The 21,812-nt window shown below is 42.2% G+C and overlaps 1 protein-coding gene across 4 annotated transcripts in view; it reads left to right on the top strand.

Annotated features, from left to right (window-relative positions):
• The window catches only part of EPC1 (enhancer of polycomb homolog 1), a 43,186-nt gene that overhangs the window by 18,019 nt on the left and 3,355 nt on the right, over positions 1-21,812 (top strand). For 3 of the 4 annotated variants that reach the window (XM_065731454.1, XM_065731453.1, XM_065731456.1), the window contains exons 2-10: positions 3,761-3,920; positions 5,185-5,330; positions 5,419-5,625; positions 5,986-6,134; positions 7,424-7,583; positions 8,830-9,003; positions 9,106-9,195; positions 9,281-9,429; positions 10,631-10,983. In XM_065731454.1, coding sequence (XP_065587526.1) covers positions 3,761-3,920; positions 5,185-5,330; positions 5,419-5,625; positions 5,986-6,134; positions 7,424-7,583; positions 8,830-9,003; positions 9,106-9,195; positions 9,281-9,429; positions 10,631-10,983 — 1,588 coding nt within the window. Of the gene's footprint in view, positions 1-3,760; positions 3,921-5,184; positions 5,331-5,418; positions 5,626-5,985; positions 6,135-7,423; positions 7,584-8,829; positions 9,004-9,105; positions 9,196-9,280; positions 9,430-10,630; positions 10,984-16,076; positions 16,161-21,812 lie in introns of all 4 variants that reach the window. The other variant, XM_065731457.1, reaches the window with a different exon arrangement.

Below are 21,812 nucleotides of genomic sequence, written 5' to 3'. Positions count from 1 at the left end.
AAGAATTAGTAGAAAGGACAACTACAGAACCAAGGATGGTGTTTATATTTAATTTAGCTTAGAAAATTGGGGGTGCATCATACCTTGCTGTGTTCTTGGTAATCGGAGGGATGTTGTTTCAGTGGGCTTGTAGACTTAAAGTAGAAGAAAATTGGAAGAGAGGAAAAAAGTTGTTGAGCTTGTTTGTTTAAACAACTAGCTGAGTAATCTGAAGCACGGTGGTGAGTGATGGCATTCTGACTGCCCAGATACCTTTGTGGACAGGGATCCAGAGGGTGCAGTGCCATGCTGAAGGCTGAGGGTTGCACGAAGCAAAGCTGCTTCATAGTGCTCCTCTGACTGTGCTCCTGCTGCAGCCTTTCTGCTCTGGAGCTGTCCATGCTCATGGTGAGCCATGGCAGGGAACTTAGTGATGGGAAATGGGCTGGGGGGAAGACTTCATGTTGAACTGTCTTTGAGTAGTCTCATACACAAGTTGGATGAGCATTGGTGTCAGCACAGGGCTGAAGGAGTGCAGTCTGAGGAAAGGTGCTGCTGCTCTGAGAGCAGTGGATCAGATTGGCATCGTAGCACAGCTCCCAAGGCTGTATTTCCTTCGTGTTAGGTGAAGGAAGCAACTGCAAAGGAAGCTTTCCTGGATGTGAGCCCAGTGGGCTGAGCATTGCTAAAGTAAAAATGGAAGGCATTTCAGTGAGGATAAGGGATCTTTGTGGTTACAATTTTCTGTAAAGAAGCAAGAGTAAAAAACAGTACATTTCAGAATGTACTTAAAGATCCAAGGGAAGGAATTGCTAACTTGTGTGTTCTTCAGTAGTTTGGTCTGGGTTGTACTAAAAAGTCAGCTGCAGTGTGTTCTGGCATTGCTTTGATAAGAAAGATGAGTTGGCACAGGAACCTGCACGTGTGGGAACTGGGGAGTTGGAACAAAAAATACATGAATGTGAAAGTGAAAGGTTTGTCTCAGGAAAAGGAGCAAGGTGGTAAGCAGTTAGCTGTGCATGTGTGTTTTAGGGAGGGACTGCTGTAATTGTGCAAAGAGGAAGACTTGATTATCCTTGATGCTGAGCTGGTAAAAATGCTTATCCAACATTGCTTTTCATGAGTTTTTAGGTTTTATTGCCTTCATAATGCTTCCTTTTTTTTTCCTCTAAAATGACAGATTTTTTTGTAATGATGAAGGTAAGCAACTTCAGCTGCTGCCAGAGCAAGTTCTCTCCCTCCCCTGCTCCCAGAGCCAGCTGTTGGAACACTTGGAGCACTGACTGCCTTCAGGGGAACAACGAGGAGAGCTGCTGCTCTGTCCGTTCACTTCCCTAAGCTGTCACGGATCAGCAGTAATAGAGAATGACAGTGAGGGGACAGGACCACACGTTGTGGTAGCCAGCTGTTACCCGGGTTTCCTTCTGACATGACAGCTTTTATCTTTAAGCTTGGCTTAGCCACCTAAAATTCACATTACAGCTTCAAAGAGTCAGGAGCGATTTCGCAGCTCTGAAAGAGCTCTGAAGGACAGGTGATGCTCATGAGGACAAGGGGAAGGTGCTGCTGGAAGGGCGTGAGCTGGCGTTTCTGAACAGCCAGATTCATTGCTTGTCGTGGGGCCATAGGTAGTAGAAAGTGCTTGGCCCAGAAATCGCATGGAAAATGCTAGTCTCTTTGAGAACAAAACCAGGAGTTTTTCAGATGTGAAACTGGGTTAATCCAGTCCAGCTTCTTTCTGTGGCAGGCTGAGACCTGCTGAGTAGTTGCACTTGACTTGGTCTTTCTGCTGTGCAATGAACAGAAACAGTACCGTAGGAACTGGTGGTATAGGGAAAGTGTATCTGGTTGGAAAGCTGTACTTGGACATGGATGATCAAGGGCAAAGATGGGTTGGATTTCTGAAGAGCTCTGTCTTAAAATGCTCATGACCAGGTTCGGGGAAGCTTTGGTCTACAGTATCTGTTTAGTAAACCAATGTAACATGGAGGGCAGCCAGGCTGTTGGCTCACAACCATTCTGACAAACTGAGGAAACTGCTGCACTTGGAAGCAGAAGGCTCTCCAGCTTCGGATGAATGAGGTGTTGCATTTGAGTGGGAGGAATCAGCTGTGCAGCCATGGTGGAGAATGAGCACAGGATAGGAACTGGAAGCTGTTGTAGGCTCATTGCCTGTAGTTTTTAACATGCTTTTGTGTTGAAAAATGAGCTTCCAGAGTTCTCGTTTGTGCTTGATGTTTATTATCAGGAGGGAGGTGAATGAGCCACCAGCTCACTTGCTGAAGCTAGGTGCAATGTCACTGTTACTCATTTCTGTACAAACATGACAGTTTGAGGGGTAGGGAGGTTGCCTTTTTGGCTAATAGGGTCTCTTGTGATAAAAAAAAAAAGGAATTAATACTCAGTAATTCACTTCAGGTGCTATATCTCCCACGTGGCTGAGGTTTACCAAATGCTAGAGGATCAGAGAAGTCCTGTGAGTTTTGTTTGTGTCTGTGATGTCATGTTCCCACAGTTAGTCTCTTGTAATAAAGATAAGTCTCAGCAGGGGACGGATGTGAACAAGCTGCAGCTTGTTTGAAGGAAAGATGAGCTGTGAGTTCCTGCAACAGCTATACCTTGCAGCAGGTTTTAGTTTGAGTCTGTGCTCTGGCTCTGCAGTTTACAGTGAAACTAATCTTACAGTTTTTAATGTGGTTTTATGTGAAAAATGGCTTGTGTTGTACTGAAGAGGGGTAAACTGAAGTCTGACAAAGGCATAAGAAGATGATACAGCTGAACACTTGGAGCACTGATTGTAGGTTCTTGGTGCACTTGCGGAATCAATTGCCCTCTTCTCTCCCCCCCTTTTGCTGTAGTTGTTGGTCCAAGTATTTCAGTAGCCAGCATTTAGTGTGCCACTGATGGGTATTGGTAAGGGTGAGAGCTACAAAGGTGTTTTGCTAGGGGAGAAGTACAACATTACACTGTGGGTAACCCAGTCATGTACACACAGACTGTTGTGTGTGCTTGTTGCTGCTGATGCCACGTGGACTGAGCTGTGAGTGCTTGCTGTCTTGACAGACCCACAGGGAAGATGGAGTGCATTTGACTAGTAGCATTAGAAGGTTCTCATAACTTGCAGTGCTGCTGACCTGTTACTCAGTCTGCAGTAGCAGTTGCAAATGGAATATGCGTTTGAGAAACTGCTGCTGTTTCCTGACAGCTAATTATTCTTATTGTGGTGGTTTATGATTTAATATTAAGCATGGGTTGGGGAGGGAAAAAGGAGTGTGATGTAAAGCGTTGCAATAAGAGAAGCACTTGTCTGGGTTAACTGGATGAACAGTTGTTTATCGTCGTAATAGGAGATGATGGCTGGCCTACTTTCTGTTTTTCTGTCATCAGTGTTGACAAATGGCCGTAGCAAATAACAGAAAAACTGCTGTGAATGTCTGCAGCTACTTGTTACAATCGGTATGCCTCATCCTTCTGTAGTGTCTTTCCAGAAATATTTAAGTACGGATTTATGTAGGGTAGCTTGCCAAGAGCATGAGACTTGTACCAGACTTCAGTTACCGAAGTGTTTGTGTAGGAGGGAGAGCTCCACCTACTGGGAAAACCTACGAGCTGATAGAGCGTGTTCGGAATGAAGTGCTGGGTATGCGGGTTTCTTGTGTGGCCTCAGGGTTTGGGAGTTAGACCATTCGTGAAGGAGTAGGGATGTGTCAAATTTTAAAGTCCGAGCTGTGAAAAACTCAGTTTTTTTTTTAATGTTGACTTGCTTTTCTTTCTTTAATAGGAACATCATCTCCAGCGGGCTATCTCAGCACAGCAAGTATATGGAGAGAAGAGGGATAATATGGTTATACCAGTCCCAGAAGCAGAAAGTAATATTGCATACTATGAATCTATATATCCTGGAGAATTTAAAATGCCAAAGCAGCTGATTCACATACAGCGTAAGTGAAACAGTTGTTGGAATCTACACTAGGAACTTTATTTTACCAGCAGCTAGAAGTCACTCAGATTCCTTTTGGGCTCCTATCAAGGCTAGCTTTTGAGATTTAATTTCTCATAGCATTTAAGGGAGCACGTGCTTATCATACGTATGTATGTAGTACTTTAATTTGAGCACTTTCACTGAGTTACATACATGTTAGGATGCTGTTGGTGCTGCAACGAAGCAGCTGCCCTGCTTGGATGGGGACCTTGAAGTGAACGCATTACTTTAGACAGCTGTCAAAAACATTAAAAAACATATTGCAGAATTCTATCACTACCACAGTGTAAAAAGTAATTCCTGTTGAGTATAAACATAGGCATAGTTATGCCTACGTAACAGGCTTGATGTTAGGCTTCTGTGTCAGTCTGAGCTTCAGTAATAAGCTAAAGCGGGAGCAGAGCAGCATGCTCTGATAAGCAGATGGAGAGATTAATACTAGGAGCCTAACATGCTGATACTAAGGTACAGTTTTTCATTCTTCCTTGTCTACTTGTAGTCCTTCAGTTGCTATGACAATGTTCAGCTGCATGTTTTAAAAGCAAGTCATACTTTTCACAGTGTGAAATGCACACTTGAATTAATAATTCTTAGAAACCAAAGCAGTTTGCATGAGGCTGGGAACTAGGGAGGTAGTTATGGATGCTGGACACAATATTTTCAGAGGATGTTGTGAAAAACTGAACAGCTTGTTCTGCAATACAGGATTTATATTTGAAGGTGTCACATCATGCAGACCATGCTGTTGGACTAGTTTGATCTGACACATTTAGATCGCAGAAGGCATCGAGAAGGTTTATGAGGTTTCTGAGATGGTGTGTGCCTAGTTCTCTAGGAGTACCTCTGAAATGCATTTAAGCTGGAGTCTTAACTTCTGACATGGATGCTACAGCATGTGAAATTATAGAACAGTAGTGAAAAGTTTGACCGGTCCAGCAAGCTGTCACTGAAAGTAGCGAGGCTGAGAACATCTGAATGTTTGGACACTAGAAAGTTGTCATTAGTTAATAAAAGCATGTTCAAGTAGGTATCAGTTTCTGTCCTTGATTTCAGTTATGTAATTCAGTAGAAGGGCAGCTCCTACTTCTGAGTAGTGTTACTGCAGCATTCAAACATTATTTCAGTTTTGTCTTCAGAAGAATCTGGCATGTGCTCCAGACACTGCTGTTAGAACAAAACGTCTCCGTAGTAAAACTGACTTGATCTTAATTTGTATCATTTAGCTTTTAGTTTGGATGCTGAGCAGCCGGATTATGACATGGATTCAGAAGATGAGGTCTTTGTCAATAAGTTGAAGAAAAGAATGGATATCTCTCCCTTGCAATTCGAAGAGATGATAGACCGACTAGAAAAGGGCAGTGGCCAGCAGGTATGGTGTTGCTTTGAATAAAAAAAAACGTGAAATGCACACTGCCTGTGATGCCGTTTGACAGTGACTTGCTGGGTTTTACATTTAGCCAGTCAGCCTGCAAGAGGCCAAACTGTTGCTGAAAGAAGATGATGAATTGATCAGAGAAGTATACGAGTACTGGATTAAAAAGAGGAAAAACTGTCGAGGGCCTTCTCTTATCCCAGCAGTGAAACAGGAGAAGCGAGATGGCTCCAGCACAAATGATCCTTATGTTGCTTTTAGAAGACGAACAGAAAAGATGCAGACAAGGAAAGTAAGTAGACTAATGCTTCACTGGCACTTGTTTCTCTTTCTTCTCCCTGTCAGAAGGTACCTTATCTGAAGAGACAAACTTACTATGTGTAGTATAAAATAATAGAAGTTGGCTTTTTTTGTTTTCTTCCCTTGCCAAATTAAAAGGGAAAAAAAGATGAACCACTTTAGACCAGCTATTGAAGAAAGTTTTTTTTTTTTTCACTAAATTGGTTGCTAAACCTGCTTGTGGTGGTAGAAAGCTGCATCTTGTTGGTAGATGCATATGTTTCTCTTCATTTTCATTAGCATGTGGTTTAAAGAAACAGGTATTTACAATTTGCTTCAGGTCGGATTATGTACAAATGCTTTGTATCTGCAGAATCGAAAAAATGATGAAGCATCTTATGAGAAGATGCTTAAACTGCGTCGAGATCTAAGTCGTGCAGTAACCATACTGGAGATGATAAAGAGAAGGGAAAAAAGCAAGAGGGAGTTGCTGCATTTAACACTGGAAATTATCGAAAAGAGGTAATGTTTATTGCAAGTGTGCTACGAAAGCTTTGGAAACTACTGTACATTCAAATTCCTGAGACTTATAAAATTAGAGATTATTTTAAAACAAAAATTTGACTTTTTGTACTGTTAACAATATGGTGTCTTTTCATTTATGGCTCTTAAGAGCAAAATTGGATGTAGAGTCACTCATTGAGGAAAAAGTAGCCTGCCTCCTTTACCTACATTATTTGAATACATGTGTAATAGAAGATCTATATCTTCCTTCCTACATAATTCTACATAGGACATAAGATCACGGCTTCAGGTATATTCTCTTGGAAATTGCCTCGTTAAACTTCTTCACTGCATAGATTAAGGGATATCCTCTTGAGGAAAACAAGCAGGCATTTCATGCAGCATAATGTACTGTTCTGTGGGTCATTTCCAACTTGTGTTTCTTTTGACATCTTGTTTGACAGTTGTGCAGAAGACCAAACTCTCTACTTTGTCAGCTGTCACTTTACCAATGAGCTGAAAATCACATTTGAAGTGCAGACTTGTTCTTCCAGCAGTTGATACTCAGAATCTGAATGGACTTTTCAAACATGGGCACTTACATTTGAGAACTTAAAATGTTTTGAGTCAGTACTCTAAAACTCTAAAAGTAACTTCTTATGATTTGAGTTCTGGGGAACAAGTTGAGTATCTCTGTCCTTTCTAACAGGTGCTCTTTTTCAAGCACTGACCGTGTCTAGTAGAGTCAAGGGAGAGATCCAGTAGCTTTTTTCAGAAAGTAAGCTCTTGAAATGCAAAAATGATGAAAAAACCTGACCTGTAGAGTAGCACTTCACACAGGTCTTGAAACGCATTACGTTTCATGGTTCTACATCTTATAAAGCTGTATTATTACACCAAAAAAGAGGATTTGTGAATAAGGCTCTGCCTCATTGTTGAACAGTTTTTGTGATAAATTTGTATCTTTAAATGGTACTGTCCCAAGGCTAGGAAGGAAAGAACCTGTCCTGTTCTTCCTTCAGGTTTTTGTTTCCACTTCTTCCCTTTGTATTATCTTTTGTGGGGAGTATTACAGGCAGTTATCCTTGTTTGTAAGAACGAGCCATGGCAGTAGAAACTTGCCTGCTTTTAGTCTCCCCTACAGCAGTCTTTTGTGAACTTCCTGCTGATTTCCTGGAAGTCCTTTTAACCCAAATTGCAAGTATTGTTATTCTGTGTTTTACTGTTGAATGTTTGTGATTTTTTTTGTTTGTTTTAATGTTTAACAGAGACTTCAGTTTAAAAAAAAAAAAAACACTCTATTTCAGGTATAATTTGGGTGATTACAGTGGAGAGATCGTATCTGAGGTCATGGCACAGCGGCAGCCAATGAAACCTACCTATGCTATTCCCATCATTCCTGTGTCTAACAGCAGTCCTTTCAAACATCAAGAAACTATGGAACTGAAAGAATATAAAGTTAACAAAGTGAGTAATGTCAGTAACAGAGTTGTATGCTGTGACATAAGCAAGGCACAGCATTTTAGGATATAAGTGTAGAAAATAATTGGGTGGGAGGCAGGAGCTTCTGGGTGCTGAAAATGGACTAGTGAAGCTGCAGTAGAAGTAAAATGCTCTGTTCCGCTGGGGTGATGAAAACCTAGAAACTGATGGAGTTCTCTGTACAAAAACAAAGGGAATTCAGATGAGCTACAGACAGAAGGATACATGCAGTTATACTAAACTTTTGTGCTGGTTGATAGTGATGTTTTAATCTGATACCATCCCTAAAGTTAGGGTATTCTGAGTAAAGCTGTAGTTGTTACCTAAATCTTCAGTAAAGGTAGGACTGGTAAGGTAAGACTCTTTGTTGTAAGTTCACGTAGCTGTTTTAATATAGAGGTTTGCTTGATTTGGTGTGCTTATTTTAGTGCAACCCACTGATATTCTTAGTGTGTTGTATGTCTGGTTTTTTATTCGGATAAATTTTCAGTGAGTTACCAAGTTACCTGACCAGCATTTTCTTCTTCCTGCTGGCTTTGTGCCATACATACGTAGCTACAGCACCAACAACTTAGCATGTTAGGTACATCACAGAGCAGCAGAAAAGCTTGAGTATATTTGAATTTTAAACAGGCTTTTTGTACCTCAGGAATGTCCAAGAACTGCTTGGGGTGCAACAAGATAGCTTGAGTTAGTCAGTGCTTCCACTGGTAGCAGGACATTGTGTTAGAGATTGCTGTGTACTCATCTGTGAGCAATGCTGGGTTGATGTGGGGTCTCAGAGCTCAAAAGGAGCATGCTTAGTGGAACCTTGGAAAATGTATTTGAACCTGCATGGGGAAATAAGTTTTGTTTTTGAACATTTTAGGTATCTTTTAAAGCATTGTTTGGTTATTGATTCCCTGTCACTGCATGAACGCCTATGAATGTTAGCCTGATAGCACTGTTGTGTACGTTTTGATTACTTCCCCAAAGTAGCATATTCACCTTGAACTCTCAAGTTCCTCACTAGGATGATGATAGAGCAAATGGTGCTTAATTCCGCCTTACTTATTAAGCATTTCAGTTATTAGAAATATAAATATTCCTGAAAGGTCTGCTTGTGTTGCTACTGAGGTGGTAGAGTGATGATTTTACTGTTCAGTTCGCTTACATGGTAGTTTTGGAGAGCTCCTGTAGTCTGATTTACATGCGTGTCTGTAAATATGCCACTTTTTTTCCTCCACAGCAGGATAAATCTGATGTTATTCGACCCAAAAGGAAGTATGAGAAGAAGCCAAAAGTCTTACCTTCGTCTGCTGCTGCTACTCCTCAACAGACGAGTCCTGCTGCACTGCCAGTCTTTAATGCTAAAGATCTGAATCAGTATGATTTCCCTAGCTCGGACGAAGAACCCCTTTCCCAGGTAGGATCTCTTCAGTTCTCCCCTGATGTTTGTGAGTTTCATTTCTATTCTTGCCCTGACTTGCTAATAACTGTCCTTGCCTGCCCTTCTCACACTGTACAGGTTTTGTCTGGTTCTTCAGAGGCTGAGGAGGAAAATGATCCCGATGGTCCTTTTGCCTTCCGTAGGAAAGCAGGCTGTCAGTACTATGCTGTAAGTACAATTTCTGTGTGTATGAGAAGACAGAGCATTGTTGTCAGCAACATTCATGTGTTTAACTGTTTGTAATTATTTTAAGCCTCATTTAGACCAACCTGGCAACTGGCCATGGAGTAGCCCTAAAGAGGGAAGACTAGGAGATGTGCGTTACAGATACTGCTTAACCACTCTGACAGTACCCCAGAGGTGTATTGGGTTTGCACGAAGGCGGGTCGGCCGTGGCGGAAGGCAAGTGCTGCATAATTGTTGTGATTGTTTTGTTTGTTCTTACTTAAAAAAAGAAAAAAGAAAAAACTCAAGCCTGATTCGTATATATAATGAAGTTTTATAAGTCACCCTTGAAGTGAATGAAGCTAAAAAATGCAAAAGCAAAAAAACCTCAAGACACCACAGAAGTTGATACTTGGAATACTTCCTTTTGATGGCTTCCTCAGCAGATCAGCGTCTCTGTTTTTGTAGTGGGAGCTGCTTTAATGCTGCTTGCTGAAACCTCAACTTTCTTTACTGCCAGCACTGCTGGGTTCTGAGGTGAAAGCAGACGTATGGTGTTAGTTGTAGTTGTTGGATATCGAAGCGATTGGCATAGCTTAAGACAACATCCTGTATTTGGAGGTTGAAATATGAGATTCTCAAAAATGCTTTTCTCAGTTCGTTCCTGCTATAGAGAATTTTGAGAAGATTTTTAAAAGTGATGGTAACTGTTAATGTTTTAAATGTTACCAAACATACTAAAGGATTGCAGCATTTTACTTTTGAGCTACAGTGATCATTAAACAGTAAGCATCACTTAGTGCATAACTGCACTTTTGTAAACATTGGGTATCTTGATGTCAGTTTACCAGTACATTTTTTTTTAAATAGTATTTTGGAAAAAATAAATGTGGGATGGCATTCAGATTTGTTTAGAAGCTCTTGGTGTATCAGCAAGTCATGTTAGGAGCTGCAGGTGTAGTAGTGTTTTGCAGGGTGATTGTGATGCAGTGGCTTTTGGTGCTTTGTGGGATGATGGCAGACGTGCTGACGTATGTCAGTAAAGCAGTTAAATTGAATTTGCTGTAAGAGGGCTCTGAGTTACTTAAGCAGTTTCAGTGTCCATTTTTGCTATACTACAGAAGTCTTCAAACCTCATGAAAGACTTTTGCAACTGATGCTGCAGTGCCTCAGTAGAGGTACTGTGATGTATGTCAGCTATTAATACAGTAAGAGCTAGAGTATATGCAGAAGGAGAAACCTAAAAGTACTACTTCCTGTAAAGTACTAAATATATAGTCATGCTTCCTGTGCTTGCTTTCAAAGGTGTGTTATGGAACAGCCTTGTGGTTTCTATTACTTAATGTATGTCTTCCCCAAGCACACGACAAGTTAGTGACTTCCTTGGTGTTTTCCTTTGGTATTTGCTACTGTGTAATTCTGCATTGTTTTCTTTCAGGGTGCTGCTAGACAGAGCGCATTCGGACTACGATAATACATTTCATCAGCTGGATTTGGAAATGCTTTCCTCATCACAACACTCTTCAATCAGTCAATTTGCCAATACCTCAGAAACAAATACCTCGGACAAATCTTTCTCGAAAGACCTCAGTCAGATACTAGTCAATATCAAATCATGTAGATGGCGGCACTTTAGGCCTCGGACACCATCCCTACATGACAGTGACAATGACGAACTCTCCTGTAGGAAACTGTACAGGGGTATAAATCGAACAGGCACAGCACAACCTGGGACCCAGACATGCAGTACCTCTATACAAAGTAAAAGTAGCAGTGGTTCAGCACACTTTGGTATGTTTATTTTGACAAACTTGCTTTCAGAAATGCTAAACTTGGTTTGGAGAATCCTGAATATAGTTAAGTCATGCATACTTTATTTTGATGGCAGCAGCCTATCTTTTATCTTTGCACAGAGTGCTTATTCTTAGTTACTGCAAGCAGCAGTGTAATGCATCTCAAATTTATGCAGACTTCCTTGGTATACAGTTAGGATTTTAGAAATGTGGCTTAGAAACAGCATTGTATAGGGTTAAAGTTAACCTGGATTCTGAATTTTGAAAATTAAAAATACTTCTAAGCATTGATAAAAAACATTGTTCCTAATTTTTTTGTAGTACAGTGGTGGTTTGGCTAAAATGTGCTTTGAGTTCTCATCTGGACATAGTAAAACCAAATACCATTTACCATCCAAAAAATAACCCAGCCTACCACCATCAGCACTGTGCCCGTGTGCTCGAGCTCAGCAGCTCGGGCTGATCACCTGTATGACTGTGAGCACGCTGCAGATCCTTTGTAGAACCCAGCTTGGAAAACTGAGGAACTAACTAAGAAAACTCGATATGGTGGTGTTAGTTATTGTTTGAACTGAAATGCACTTGGATAGCATCTCTGTATTGAGTTCATCACAGCCAGAGGCTGGTGCTCACGTGGCTAGTGTACAACTTAGGCAGCTGGTCTATTGATTAGCTAAATCTCACCTTCTTATAGGAAGGGAACTAAAGTGGGTTTCTTCATTTGTATTTGTTGCTTTAAAAAAATAATTTCACAAGTTCTCTGCTGCAGTTTTTAAGGAGTCTGTGAAATCATGTAACTTGAAATGAGAGGGAAGACAGTTTTGGGAAGTAAAGCAGAACAACCGGAAAACATAATAAGTTCATAAGTTCATAAGGTTGGAAAGGACCTATAAGATCATCTAGTCCAACCATCCTCCTATCACTATCTCTACCCAACTACTAAATTACTAAATTAGAAGTAGAATAGATATAGAATACATAGAAGTAGGGTGGGTGTAGGTGCATATACTCTACTTCCCAGACTGTGGGATGTTTTGGGGGACATTCTGCATCTGATATCTTCCTGTTCTTTAGTGTATTTTGTCCATTCCCTCGTCTTACTTCCTTGCATTTTTCTGCAAATTGTGTTTTTAGAGTTATTGGATGGCTTTATTCTGCTCCCTTCTTTCATGCTTCCTTTCCATCCCGTCCTAGAGTAGGTCCTTATTCCCACCACCACCCTCCACCTGTCCTTCTTTCTTTTACGTTCCTTGTAGGGAAGGTGTCAGGGCTAAAGCTGGTGGTTGTGATCTAAGTATGGCTTCTGGTGTTTGAATTCAGACCCTTCTCTCAAATAGGGTTTCATATCAGTAAACCAGGTCTGGAAGTGGAACATCATCTGCATAACGCTCCTCTGAACTTTACTAAAATGAAAACACAGCTGTGCAATGGATAGTCTGTTTTCTGTAAATGCTATCTGAAATGCTCAGGTGATAAATCATATCTGGAAATAAGACTTAAATGAGCAGATTGAATTCAAAACATGTATTTGTGTGTATATGCACACATATAAGATCTTTTAAAGTGTTTTCTTTAAATAGATGGTTAAAATACCTCCTGAATGGCAAGGAAGTGGAATTATTTATGGTGATGAGTTCTGTACAGTTTTAATTACATGGCTGAGTGTTGAAGCATGTGGGAAAGTAATTTGTATGTGTAAGTGCCTAGCATATTGTGTTCATTTGTGCTAGGAGTTCTATAGAGATGGCTTGTTGGTATAAAATAAGTAAATACTGAGAGCATTAAAATTCTGGAGTTTAGATTCATGTATATTTCTTAGGTGTTAGATAAAGGAGTGAGAATATTCTCCATTAAAAACTAAAGCTGATCTGAATTATTTAAATACTGTTCATATGAATGCTTGAAACAAGTTCCCACAGCCTCTGGATAGTCATCTGTACAGTGTGCCTCACACTGGTAATTCTTGGAATTACTTATAATCTTAATTGGATTCCTCAAGTGTTTTTTCTGTCTATATGTGGTGTAATGATGGCTGTCTGGGGTTAGGAGTTTGAAACCAAGGTACAGCTAGTTCACCTTGGTGCCATTCTGTTTCCTAGTGTTCTTCTTTCAGGCTCTCAAAGACTCTGAGATGCACTGTCTACACAGATCACAGTTGTGAGTGTTGGTAGGTCTGTGTAAGTTCGGCCTCCTCAGAGGTGTGTGGTCACTTGGGGCTACAGCTGCTGAGTCACATTTTCTAACCCTCTGTAACATACTACAGGGACTGTAAAGTACCTGGCAACTGTACTGAAATCTCTGGTACTGCTCCTGGTTGCAGCCCTGCAGGCTGTTCCTATTCCTGGTTCTTAGCTGTTTGTAACGGGTGGAAATTACTGTGGGTGTGGATTCCTTTAAAGTTGTTCTAGTTTTCAGTTCTTTCTGCATTTTGGGTTTAAGTCAGAAAATGATGATGAACACATCTCAGGTTTGAAGAAGCCTTTTATTTCTTCACTGCTGCTCTGAGTTGTAGTCAAACTGAATTGCTTACACCTTTGAGGTTAAGTTCATCTTGAGATTCTGTAGTGGTCAGCAGAGGTGGCTGTGTTGCTGTGCTCCATCATGTGGTGTGCTTTATCCAGGTCCACACCAAAGAAGCTTACAGGAATCTGGAGCATTTGATGTCTGTAAATGGCTGTGGAAGATGCTGTTTTCCAACTCTGTCATGTGTGGCCAGCACAGGCAAGCTGAGGTGGTGTCTCTAGTCACAGAAGCTGTGCTGTGACATGATGTTCTTCTCTGGCTACAGGAAGCTTTGGTTTTTGTCCTGAAGACCTGGAGAGAGGTTTCCTCAAAGAGCAAGGAGGTGATTTGTGATGATTTTGCACCTGAAGAAGCAGGAGCTGTTGTGATATGGGTTGTCAAACTGCACAGCATTATTAAAAAAAAAAAAGTATGGAAGATGGAGTTGTTACTGTGGAATTTTCCATGTCAACTGAGAAAGGGATGTCTTAAATCTCTTAGAAAGCATGGCTTGTACTGCATTGGCCCTACGTGGAAGGTTAGACTTCAGTAGCAGGATCAAGTAGCATCACTTTTGAAGAGGGAGGTCCCTGTTCATCTTGCTGAAGTGCTAGGAAAGATGCTTTCTTACCTTCCAACAAGAGTTGATTGAAGGATTTTCAGGCATATATTAACCCAGAGCACCTCTGAAATGCAGACAGAAGTGTGGAAGCATGATTCTGCTGGAGGGCTGTGTTGTTGGGTGGCGAGAACTGTTCTGATTAAAGTGAACAGTAGTACTTAGGAGCCAGTGTTGATGAGTCTAACCATGTGTCTGGATTGCAATCTTAAAAGATGTGGCTCTTAGATATCTTCACAGTTTGGAGTATGCAGTAGGCAGCAATATTCATCTGATGTATGTATGTGTGCTGGAAGTTGACTTTTTCCATGTTGAATTGATGGATCCAGTTAGCCAGGCAAATGGCAGGCAGGTGGTTGTCTTCACACTGCATCAAGTTCGAGAGACTAACTTCTGCAGGCTTGTAATCAAAACTGCCTTCACTGCTTGGATGTCTGCATCTAATCATCACAAGTTTGAGACCCTTCAGCCACACAGTTACAGCTGTGTTCTATCCCAGCCTTGTGTTTAGTGGGCACAGCAGAAGCATCTGTTACTATCAAAGATGAGGGGCTCTGCAGCGAGGCCAGGCTTCTGTGATGAATCATTCTGTTAGTTTCTGCCTTCTTCACTGAGAAATTGGTTCTCTTCAGAAAGGTCTGCAAGTCTGCTTAGTCTCTTTGCTGAATTCCTTGAGAAGAAGCCTGAGTATTTTGACAGAAGCCTTACTGAAAATTCTTGGTTATCTCTGGTATTTAGAGATGCTCCTTGCAAGCCTATAGACGTACAGATATCATTAATGAATCTAGAATAGCTTTACCTTGCCTTTCTTGTAAACTGGAGATGTGGATAATGTGCTGCAGGTCATTTGTTGCTATTTGGTAACTTTGAATGTGGGGATTTCATAGAAATCAAAGCTTACCCAGATAAATACGATGCTTTTCAGGAGCAAGTTATTAAGGTGTGCAAAAAAGCAAGTTGACCTGTGTACACTGAAGGGCCTAGCAGGATGGTGAGCTGTGCTTTCATTTCCTGAGTGGTTGCAGCATTCCTGCCTCCAGTTCTGTAGTGATGCTTGGTTGATCACTGCTAGGTTTTGGTAGTTCAGCTGCTTACAGTGTTCTTGTTAAGGGTAACTCCTGCCCTTCCTGTGCCGTGCTGCCTCCTGCTTCCAGCAAACATGCCCTTTTCCTGGGAGGAAGCGGGAGGAAGCTGCTCGATGTCCTTGGCAGTTCCTTATTCCAGAGCAGCAGGACCTGCTGTGTTTTGTTGCTTTTGAGCCATCGCTGTCTGTTCAGGTCTTTATTTAATCCTTGTATTAGTAGCAGTTCCCACATCTCTGTCTGCTTTACTCTTCACTTTTCTACATAACTGTTTTCATATGGGAGGGAAATCCTGGTTAATAAAAGCACTGGTGCTTCTAACAGTGGGTTTGTGAATGACCAGTGCTCGGTGAGATGTTTGCACGCTTGCCTCTTTGCAGAGGTGTTGTAGTTGCACTACTTTTCCTGCTCAGCCTGAAACCAGCTGGAGTTAAGACCTTGCTCTGAATTGTTGCACTGTGGGCTCATGTAAATTGTTCAGACTTTGTCTGCATTCCATGCATAGGTGGTCACACACTGACTCTAAATGTTGTGTACCTCAGGTAGCTCATAGTGTTTCTCGCCAGATTGGTATTTAAGATGATGGGCAGACAGATATGAGTGCTTAGCAAGCAGTTCTGGCTTTAGTTCAATGGTGAGCAGTGAAAACCCTTGTCATTATTTTGTGATGGCTTTCCTACCACTGGGTAGGGAGTACACGTATACATCTGGCATCTAGTTCATAACTTGGAGCTCTGCAGTTCTGACAGTAGAGCTTCAGGACGAATTCTGCTGGGCTGAAATACAAGGCTGTTTTAGGAGTGATCAATCAGAGGCTTAATAATTCATGCGCCCACAGTGTCTTAGTAATGCCCTGTTTAAGTAAATCAATCTTGAACTTCATTTCAGAAGGTGAAACATCTTTGGGCCTGATGCATCAAATACTGAATCACTCTGGTGGCTCAAAGTCTCTCCAGTCTTCTGAACTCACTGGTGAGAACTTGCTATGCAGTGCAACATTTTTAACCAGGCAGTAAACACCAGATAACATCTCTCATAAGACAAAGATGTGATGTTCTGGATTACTTAGTACTGTGTGTTATGTTTGCTTTGCATGTACTTCAGCGTTGGTAACAGCTAATGGTTCTCCTGTTCACAGAGATGTGATGCTCTTATGTGTTTCTCTTAGGAAAATACCATAACAGGAGATACAGGGTTGTCTTCTTTCCCACACAGTTTAGCAGTTAGACTTGGCTGACCAGGTGAAAAGATGAAATACTACCTAACCAATGCTTCCAAATGATAAAGTCTGTCTTTTTAATGGCTGTCACCTCAGCCTGAAGGGTCAGGGAATCTAGGACTTTTCAAGGATGGTTAGAGAGGTGTTTTCCCCCAATATGATCGTAATGCTTTGGTTTTCCTACTGAAGTCTCACTTCTCCTTATGAGTACAGGTATTGAACCTGCTGTTATGGAGCAGTTGCTTTTTTTTAATGCCTCTGAATACCTTGTTCTTCAGACACTCAGTGGGCCTGAAGCATTTCCTGAATGGTTTAATCAGAGCGTCTTACATTCAGGTTAAAAAAGGGAAATGCCAGTAGAAGGACCAGGAGATCTTGCATGTTTTCTGCTCTCCAGGATATGTTTTCTGGTACTTAGGAAGCTAGTTCTTGCAGTCAGTGTTCTCCTAAGTCTGTGTTTTCCTGCTTCAGGGAAGCACAATAACAGTGAGCAGGGTGCCTCACATAACGCTGCAGTGGTGGTCAGGAGTGGGGCTGTGGCTGTTGGAAAGCCAGGGCAGTTCTTTGGGATTTCTTGCTCATGGGTGCTGCAGTGAGCTGTTCTATGTGACTTCAGCTGCTTCAGGGAAGGACTCGCCGTTTCACACTGTGGTTTTCTGAGGCTGGTGCACACTGACTGCTGTTGTAGAATTAGATAGCACTGTACAAATAGTAATGTGCTGCAGTATAGAACTGCTGAGAGCTGTAGGTCTGTGACAGAACTGCTTACAGCATCACTGTGAATCTGTGCTCTGGAGACTGTGCTCCTGGAATACCAGCATTCCATTGCATTCAGAAGAGATGTTTGGAATCGTGCAATCCAGAGATGATATTCAGTGGCTGAATTTGAGAAAGCAATTGATCTGTAATTACATATCAGAATGATAATGTGTGTTTCTGTTGCTTAAATGATAAGAGGAAGGTGCTGCTAGTGAGCTTGCTTGAGCAGTGTGCTGTTAAAAATGGAGTTACTGCACAGGATTTGTAACTGCTGCTCAGGAGATATTAAAGCAGTCATCAGCAACTGTGCTGTTTCTTTCCTTGTACTCCTAGCTGCAAACTCCTGACATGTCTTGGTGCTCTCTTCATTCCTTTCAGCAGTCTGTAAGCTAGAATACATTTCTTCTATTTGCTGCTGGAGTGTAGCACTGACATCACTGTAGAAGAGGTGCATGCGTTGTCTCAAGGGATTGAATGAACAGTGTCATGTGCTGTGTTGTTGGAGTTGACAGAGTTTTGATGATGTCCTTAGCAAGCAGTGTGCTGCAGACAGGTGGTGAGGCCATTCCTGTGGCTGTGTCTCAGAGTAGAACTTGAGCTGCCCATCTCCTGGCTGCTGTCATGTGGGGTTGTGCCCTAAAGGTTCCTAAGGTTGAAGCTTAGGGAAGGAGTTGGGCTGCTGTCCTTGGGTGAGTGGCTCCAGGCACCTTGGGGAGCAGGTAGTTGTTCATTGTGACAGTTCTGATTTCAGGAAATGATAACGTTCTTACTTGTATTGGTGGTTAAGATTTGGTTGGATTCTATGTAGGGAATGAAACTGTTTTGTGGTTCTCTATTTTGGTGAATTCTGTAGTATGAAGCAGTCTAAAAGCACCCTAAAGCTTAACGTTGTGGCCCCAGCATGCTGTGTGAGTGGACTGTAAGTTCCTGTCTAGGTCTGCTGCAGTAATAATTGGCTTCACGTGCTGTCTTTAAATACCAGATGTTAGGATTTAGCTCTTTTTTTCTTGTTATTTTTTAAACTTGAAGCTCTGAATTTCAGCAGATGCTGTTGTTCAGCAGCAGTTTCTCTGTTAATTCTTTAAAGCATTGAGGGTGAAGTCTTATCAGGAACATGAAACTGTACGACAGTCCTTTTCGGAGTAAGCAGGAGCGTGGCTGGTAATTGAAGTGCACTGTGAAGGTGTGGGCTCTTTTGCCTGCTTTGTTTCTCTCTCCTCTCCAGGCACATGATGACCAGCATATGATTACAAACTGAAATGGTGTTCTCTCTACTGCTGTTCACCATTATTCTTAGATGCAAGTGAAGGGTTTTCAGTTGTGCCCTTGCTCTCCTTCAGAAGAAAACTGAGAAGTGATGATAAAATTCTAGGAAAAAGTATTGAAGAGACTGTATTTTTATTATTGATTTTTCTAGAAAAGGTATTTGCCCAGGTGGCAGCCTTGGCATCTGGTTGGCATTGCGTGTGCTATTTGCAGGCAGGAAAGAAGTGTTCTTGCTGTAGAAAGAAGTGACTCCTAGCGAGCAGCTGTGTTTTACTGGCACTGTGCTTTAATCCCTTTTTGAAAAAAGGTATCTGAACCCTCAGGAGGACTCAGGGAAGTTCAGGACTGTGCCTGCAGCCACACACAGTCAGCACAGCCTTTCCACCACACCTCTGTGTGGGGATCTCCACAGAATGCCTTCCCCACTTCAGCCACAGCTGTGCAACAGAAAGCCAGTCTGGAAGGGTGAAGTGGTGGATACACTTTTTCACATAAAGTTCATGTGAACATTTTTTTTGTAGGAGAATGCTGATTTTCAGAAACCCTCGCTATCAGTAGGCTTATTTTGGAACTGGGGTGCATAAAACAGACTGTATGCTGAGCAGGATGGGAAGAAACCTTGTAAGAATGGTAGGGAGTAAGTGGCAGGTCTCAGCAGAAGAGGATAGAGTTCACTGTCCTAGCTTGCAGGTCTCCAGGAGAAGTAGTGATTAAGTTCGGTTTGGGTTCTCAGTGATGTCCATAATGTTTCTAGTAAAACTCAGGGTAGCGTGTCCTTGCATGTAGCGTGGAGAGGGGAGAGTGCCTTCACCTTGCTGGGGCAGGAACAGACCTGGGTATGCTGTGGAATGGAAAGGAATGTAAATCCAATTATTTTCAGGAGGTCGTAGCATGTGGCAGTCCTTCACGGGCCGCATTTTGGTTTCTAAATCAGACACAAGTGTTTGAGAATGTCACAGTGAATCTCTGGCAGAGCTGTAAATGCAGTTTTGAAAAGTCTTAGTGAGCTTTTGTCTTCAGTGCCAGAGGCAGAAAAAACATTGCTGGAAGATGCAACTTGCATTGAGAAACCCAGCAGCGTAGCTGGGCGTGCTGTCAGGGAGCTGAGGCGGCCCTGTGTGGTGCTGGGCACTAGAGCAGGAGAAAGAGCAGCATGGGATGGAGATGAGGACGTGGCAGCCCTGGCGGGGGGTTTGGCACTTCCTTAGTCAGTAACTGCTCCACGTGGCAGAAGGGAGCACTGAGCAGCATGGCAGGCTGCTGGCAGGGCAGTGCGGGGCTGCTCAGTTTGAGTACGGTTCTAGGAAGTGTCACTTTGGGAAGAATTGGAAGAAGCACTTCTAAGGGGCATCCTAAATAATTGCTGCCCTGACCAAATACACCTTATCTGCGTGAATTTCATTTACTGCATCTCTTCCAAAGTCGAGCAGTATTTTTGGAGTAGGCTAAGGCAGAATCTGAAGTGCACCTAAAGCTTGCAGCCTGGAGCTGGCTGTTCCAGAGTGTGACTGCACTGTCGCATTTGGGTGCATGCAAATATGACAGTGGACATTTTCCATCTTAGAAACCCCTTTTTTGTCCATTTTCCTCTTTTGTATCGAACTTAGCTCTCAGACTGCCACTGTTTCTAAGCAGTCTGTTTGCACAGTCATCCTGTGGGGTAAAACACCATGCTGCTGCATGGGGCCTTCCGTAGCAGGAGTGTTGTTGGCTGAACTCTGCACATTAGGAGTGGTAGGGTTTTTAAAGCATTAAATTAAGTCTCCACTAACTGATAAATAGAAACGAAGGATCTGTCCATACCAGAACTGCATCTCTGTGTTTCTGCCTCTGCTGCTGCTGCTGCCTCCTTAGCTTTCAGCGTGCCGATCTGGTGGTAAAGCTTCTTGCTCCAACTCCTGTGTTTCCTGATTGTTTTAAAGGCCTGATAGCAGGTGGTGGCTTTCTTCATGTACAGTGTAACTAAAATGTGAACAGCCAACTCTGAATGTTTGGTTTGTGAATTGTAGGCTCCTTCTTTCAGTAAGGACAGTGCTAAGGGATGGTAAGTCTAAGCTGTTCCCTTAAACAAGGCTGCAGAATGTGAAGTGAAGCCAAAAGGAGATGGAGCTGTGAGATGAGTGGGAACTGATTTATATGACTTCAGGCAGTATAGGTGTGCTTCTTTCCTGCTTGCTGAAGAATTGTACTGAAATAGCAGACAGTCACCTGAATGTAATAGCTGAGTAAGGATTCAGGATTTCTAGTGTAGAGATAGCAAAGTATGAGTAAAAGTGTAGTGCTGTTTCCAGGGCATAAAAGACACTATTCCAGATCTTCTTTTTATACAACAACAAAATAACAAGTGCACTGAAAGAAAGTGTGCCAGGTAGTTTGTTTCCAGATATTCTCACTTGCTTAGCAGTTTCTCGTGACCTGTAGTTCAGTTTTATTGTAAGCTACAACTGCTGCTCCTGTATCCAGGAGCAGAGATGGTTTTAGTGCTGATAGGAAGAGGTTTTCTGAAGGTGAGCGGATCCAGAAGAGTAGACGAGCAGGCAGTGCTTGCAGTTTGTGAACGAGGTGCAAGTGTGCTGGGGTTTGTTGCCCTGCAGTAGTGAGCTCCTGATGGTGAAGTTGTGGTGCACTGTAGGAGCAGAAATGCTGCTCATGGCGCTTATTTGGGAGCACCTCTGCAATCCAAAGGTAAAATTTGAAGCAGAATTCTGGATGTGTGTTGTTGGCTGAATTTGTAAAGGAGAGTCAGATTTGAGCTTTGACTTGTCTGCTCTCCATTTCCCAAGCGTCCTTTCATTTAGGAGCTGTAAATTAAGAAAAACAAAATATCTTAACACTTTATGAAGCGGATGGGAATCTGATGACAGTTCTGCTTTCCATGGGACGTCCCCTCTGAGCGTGCACAAACAGCGCTGTTCTTAGAAATGGCTTTTTCTGGACTGGCAGGGTAAAACCGTAATGGACTTGTTGTGTGCTGGAGTCCGGGTCACCCTTCAAAGGTTTGAGTGTGGATTGCAGTTAGTTATGGTCTTGTCCAGTGTAAGGTCTTCAGCTGAACATAGAACAGAAATGCTTCATGTAACTTGCTTCCTTCAAGCTGCCACCTGTGGGCTGAAAACACTGTAGCTTCAATGCAGTTCCCCCTTTTTGTATATGAACATGGCTGATCACTAACACAGTTCGGTTTAACAGGAGGTCGAAATTTGTCATTTCTACCCATGAGGTTTTAATTAAGTATGAGTTCCGTGTGGTTTTGGTTGTATTTTTGGTTCTTTCCTTCCCCTCTTTTTTGCTTGTGCTGTCTGGAGCTAAATGTGGTGGAGCAGTGGGAGTCTGTGTGCTTTAAAAACAGCTCAAAGGGAAACTAAATCCAGGAAATCCTT

The sequence above is a fragment of the Cyrtonyx montezumae genome, unplaced genomic scaffold (genome assembly GCF_038088225.1).
Source record: "Cyrtonyx montezumae isolate F1298 unplaced genomic scaffold, pur_monq_1.0 scaffold_14, whole genome shotgun sequence".
NCBI classification, from domain to species: Eukaryota; Metazoa; Chordata; class Aves; order Galliformes; family Odontophoridae; genus Cyrtonyx; species Cyrtonyx montezumae.
This window is presented reverse-complemented; position numbering and strand designations above follow the sequence as displayed.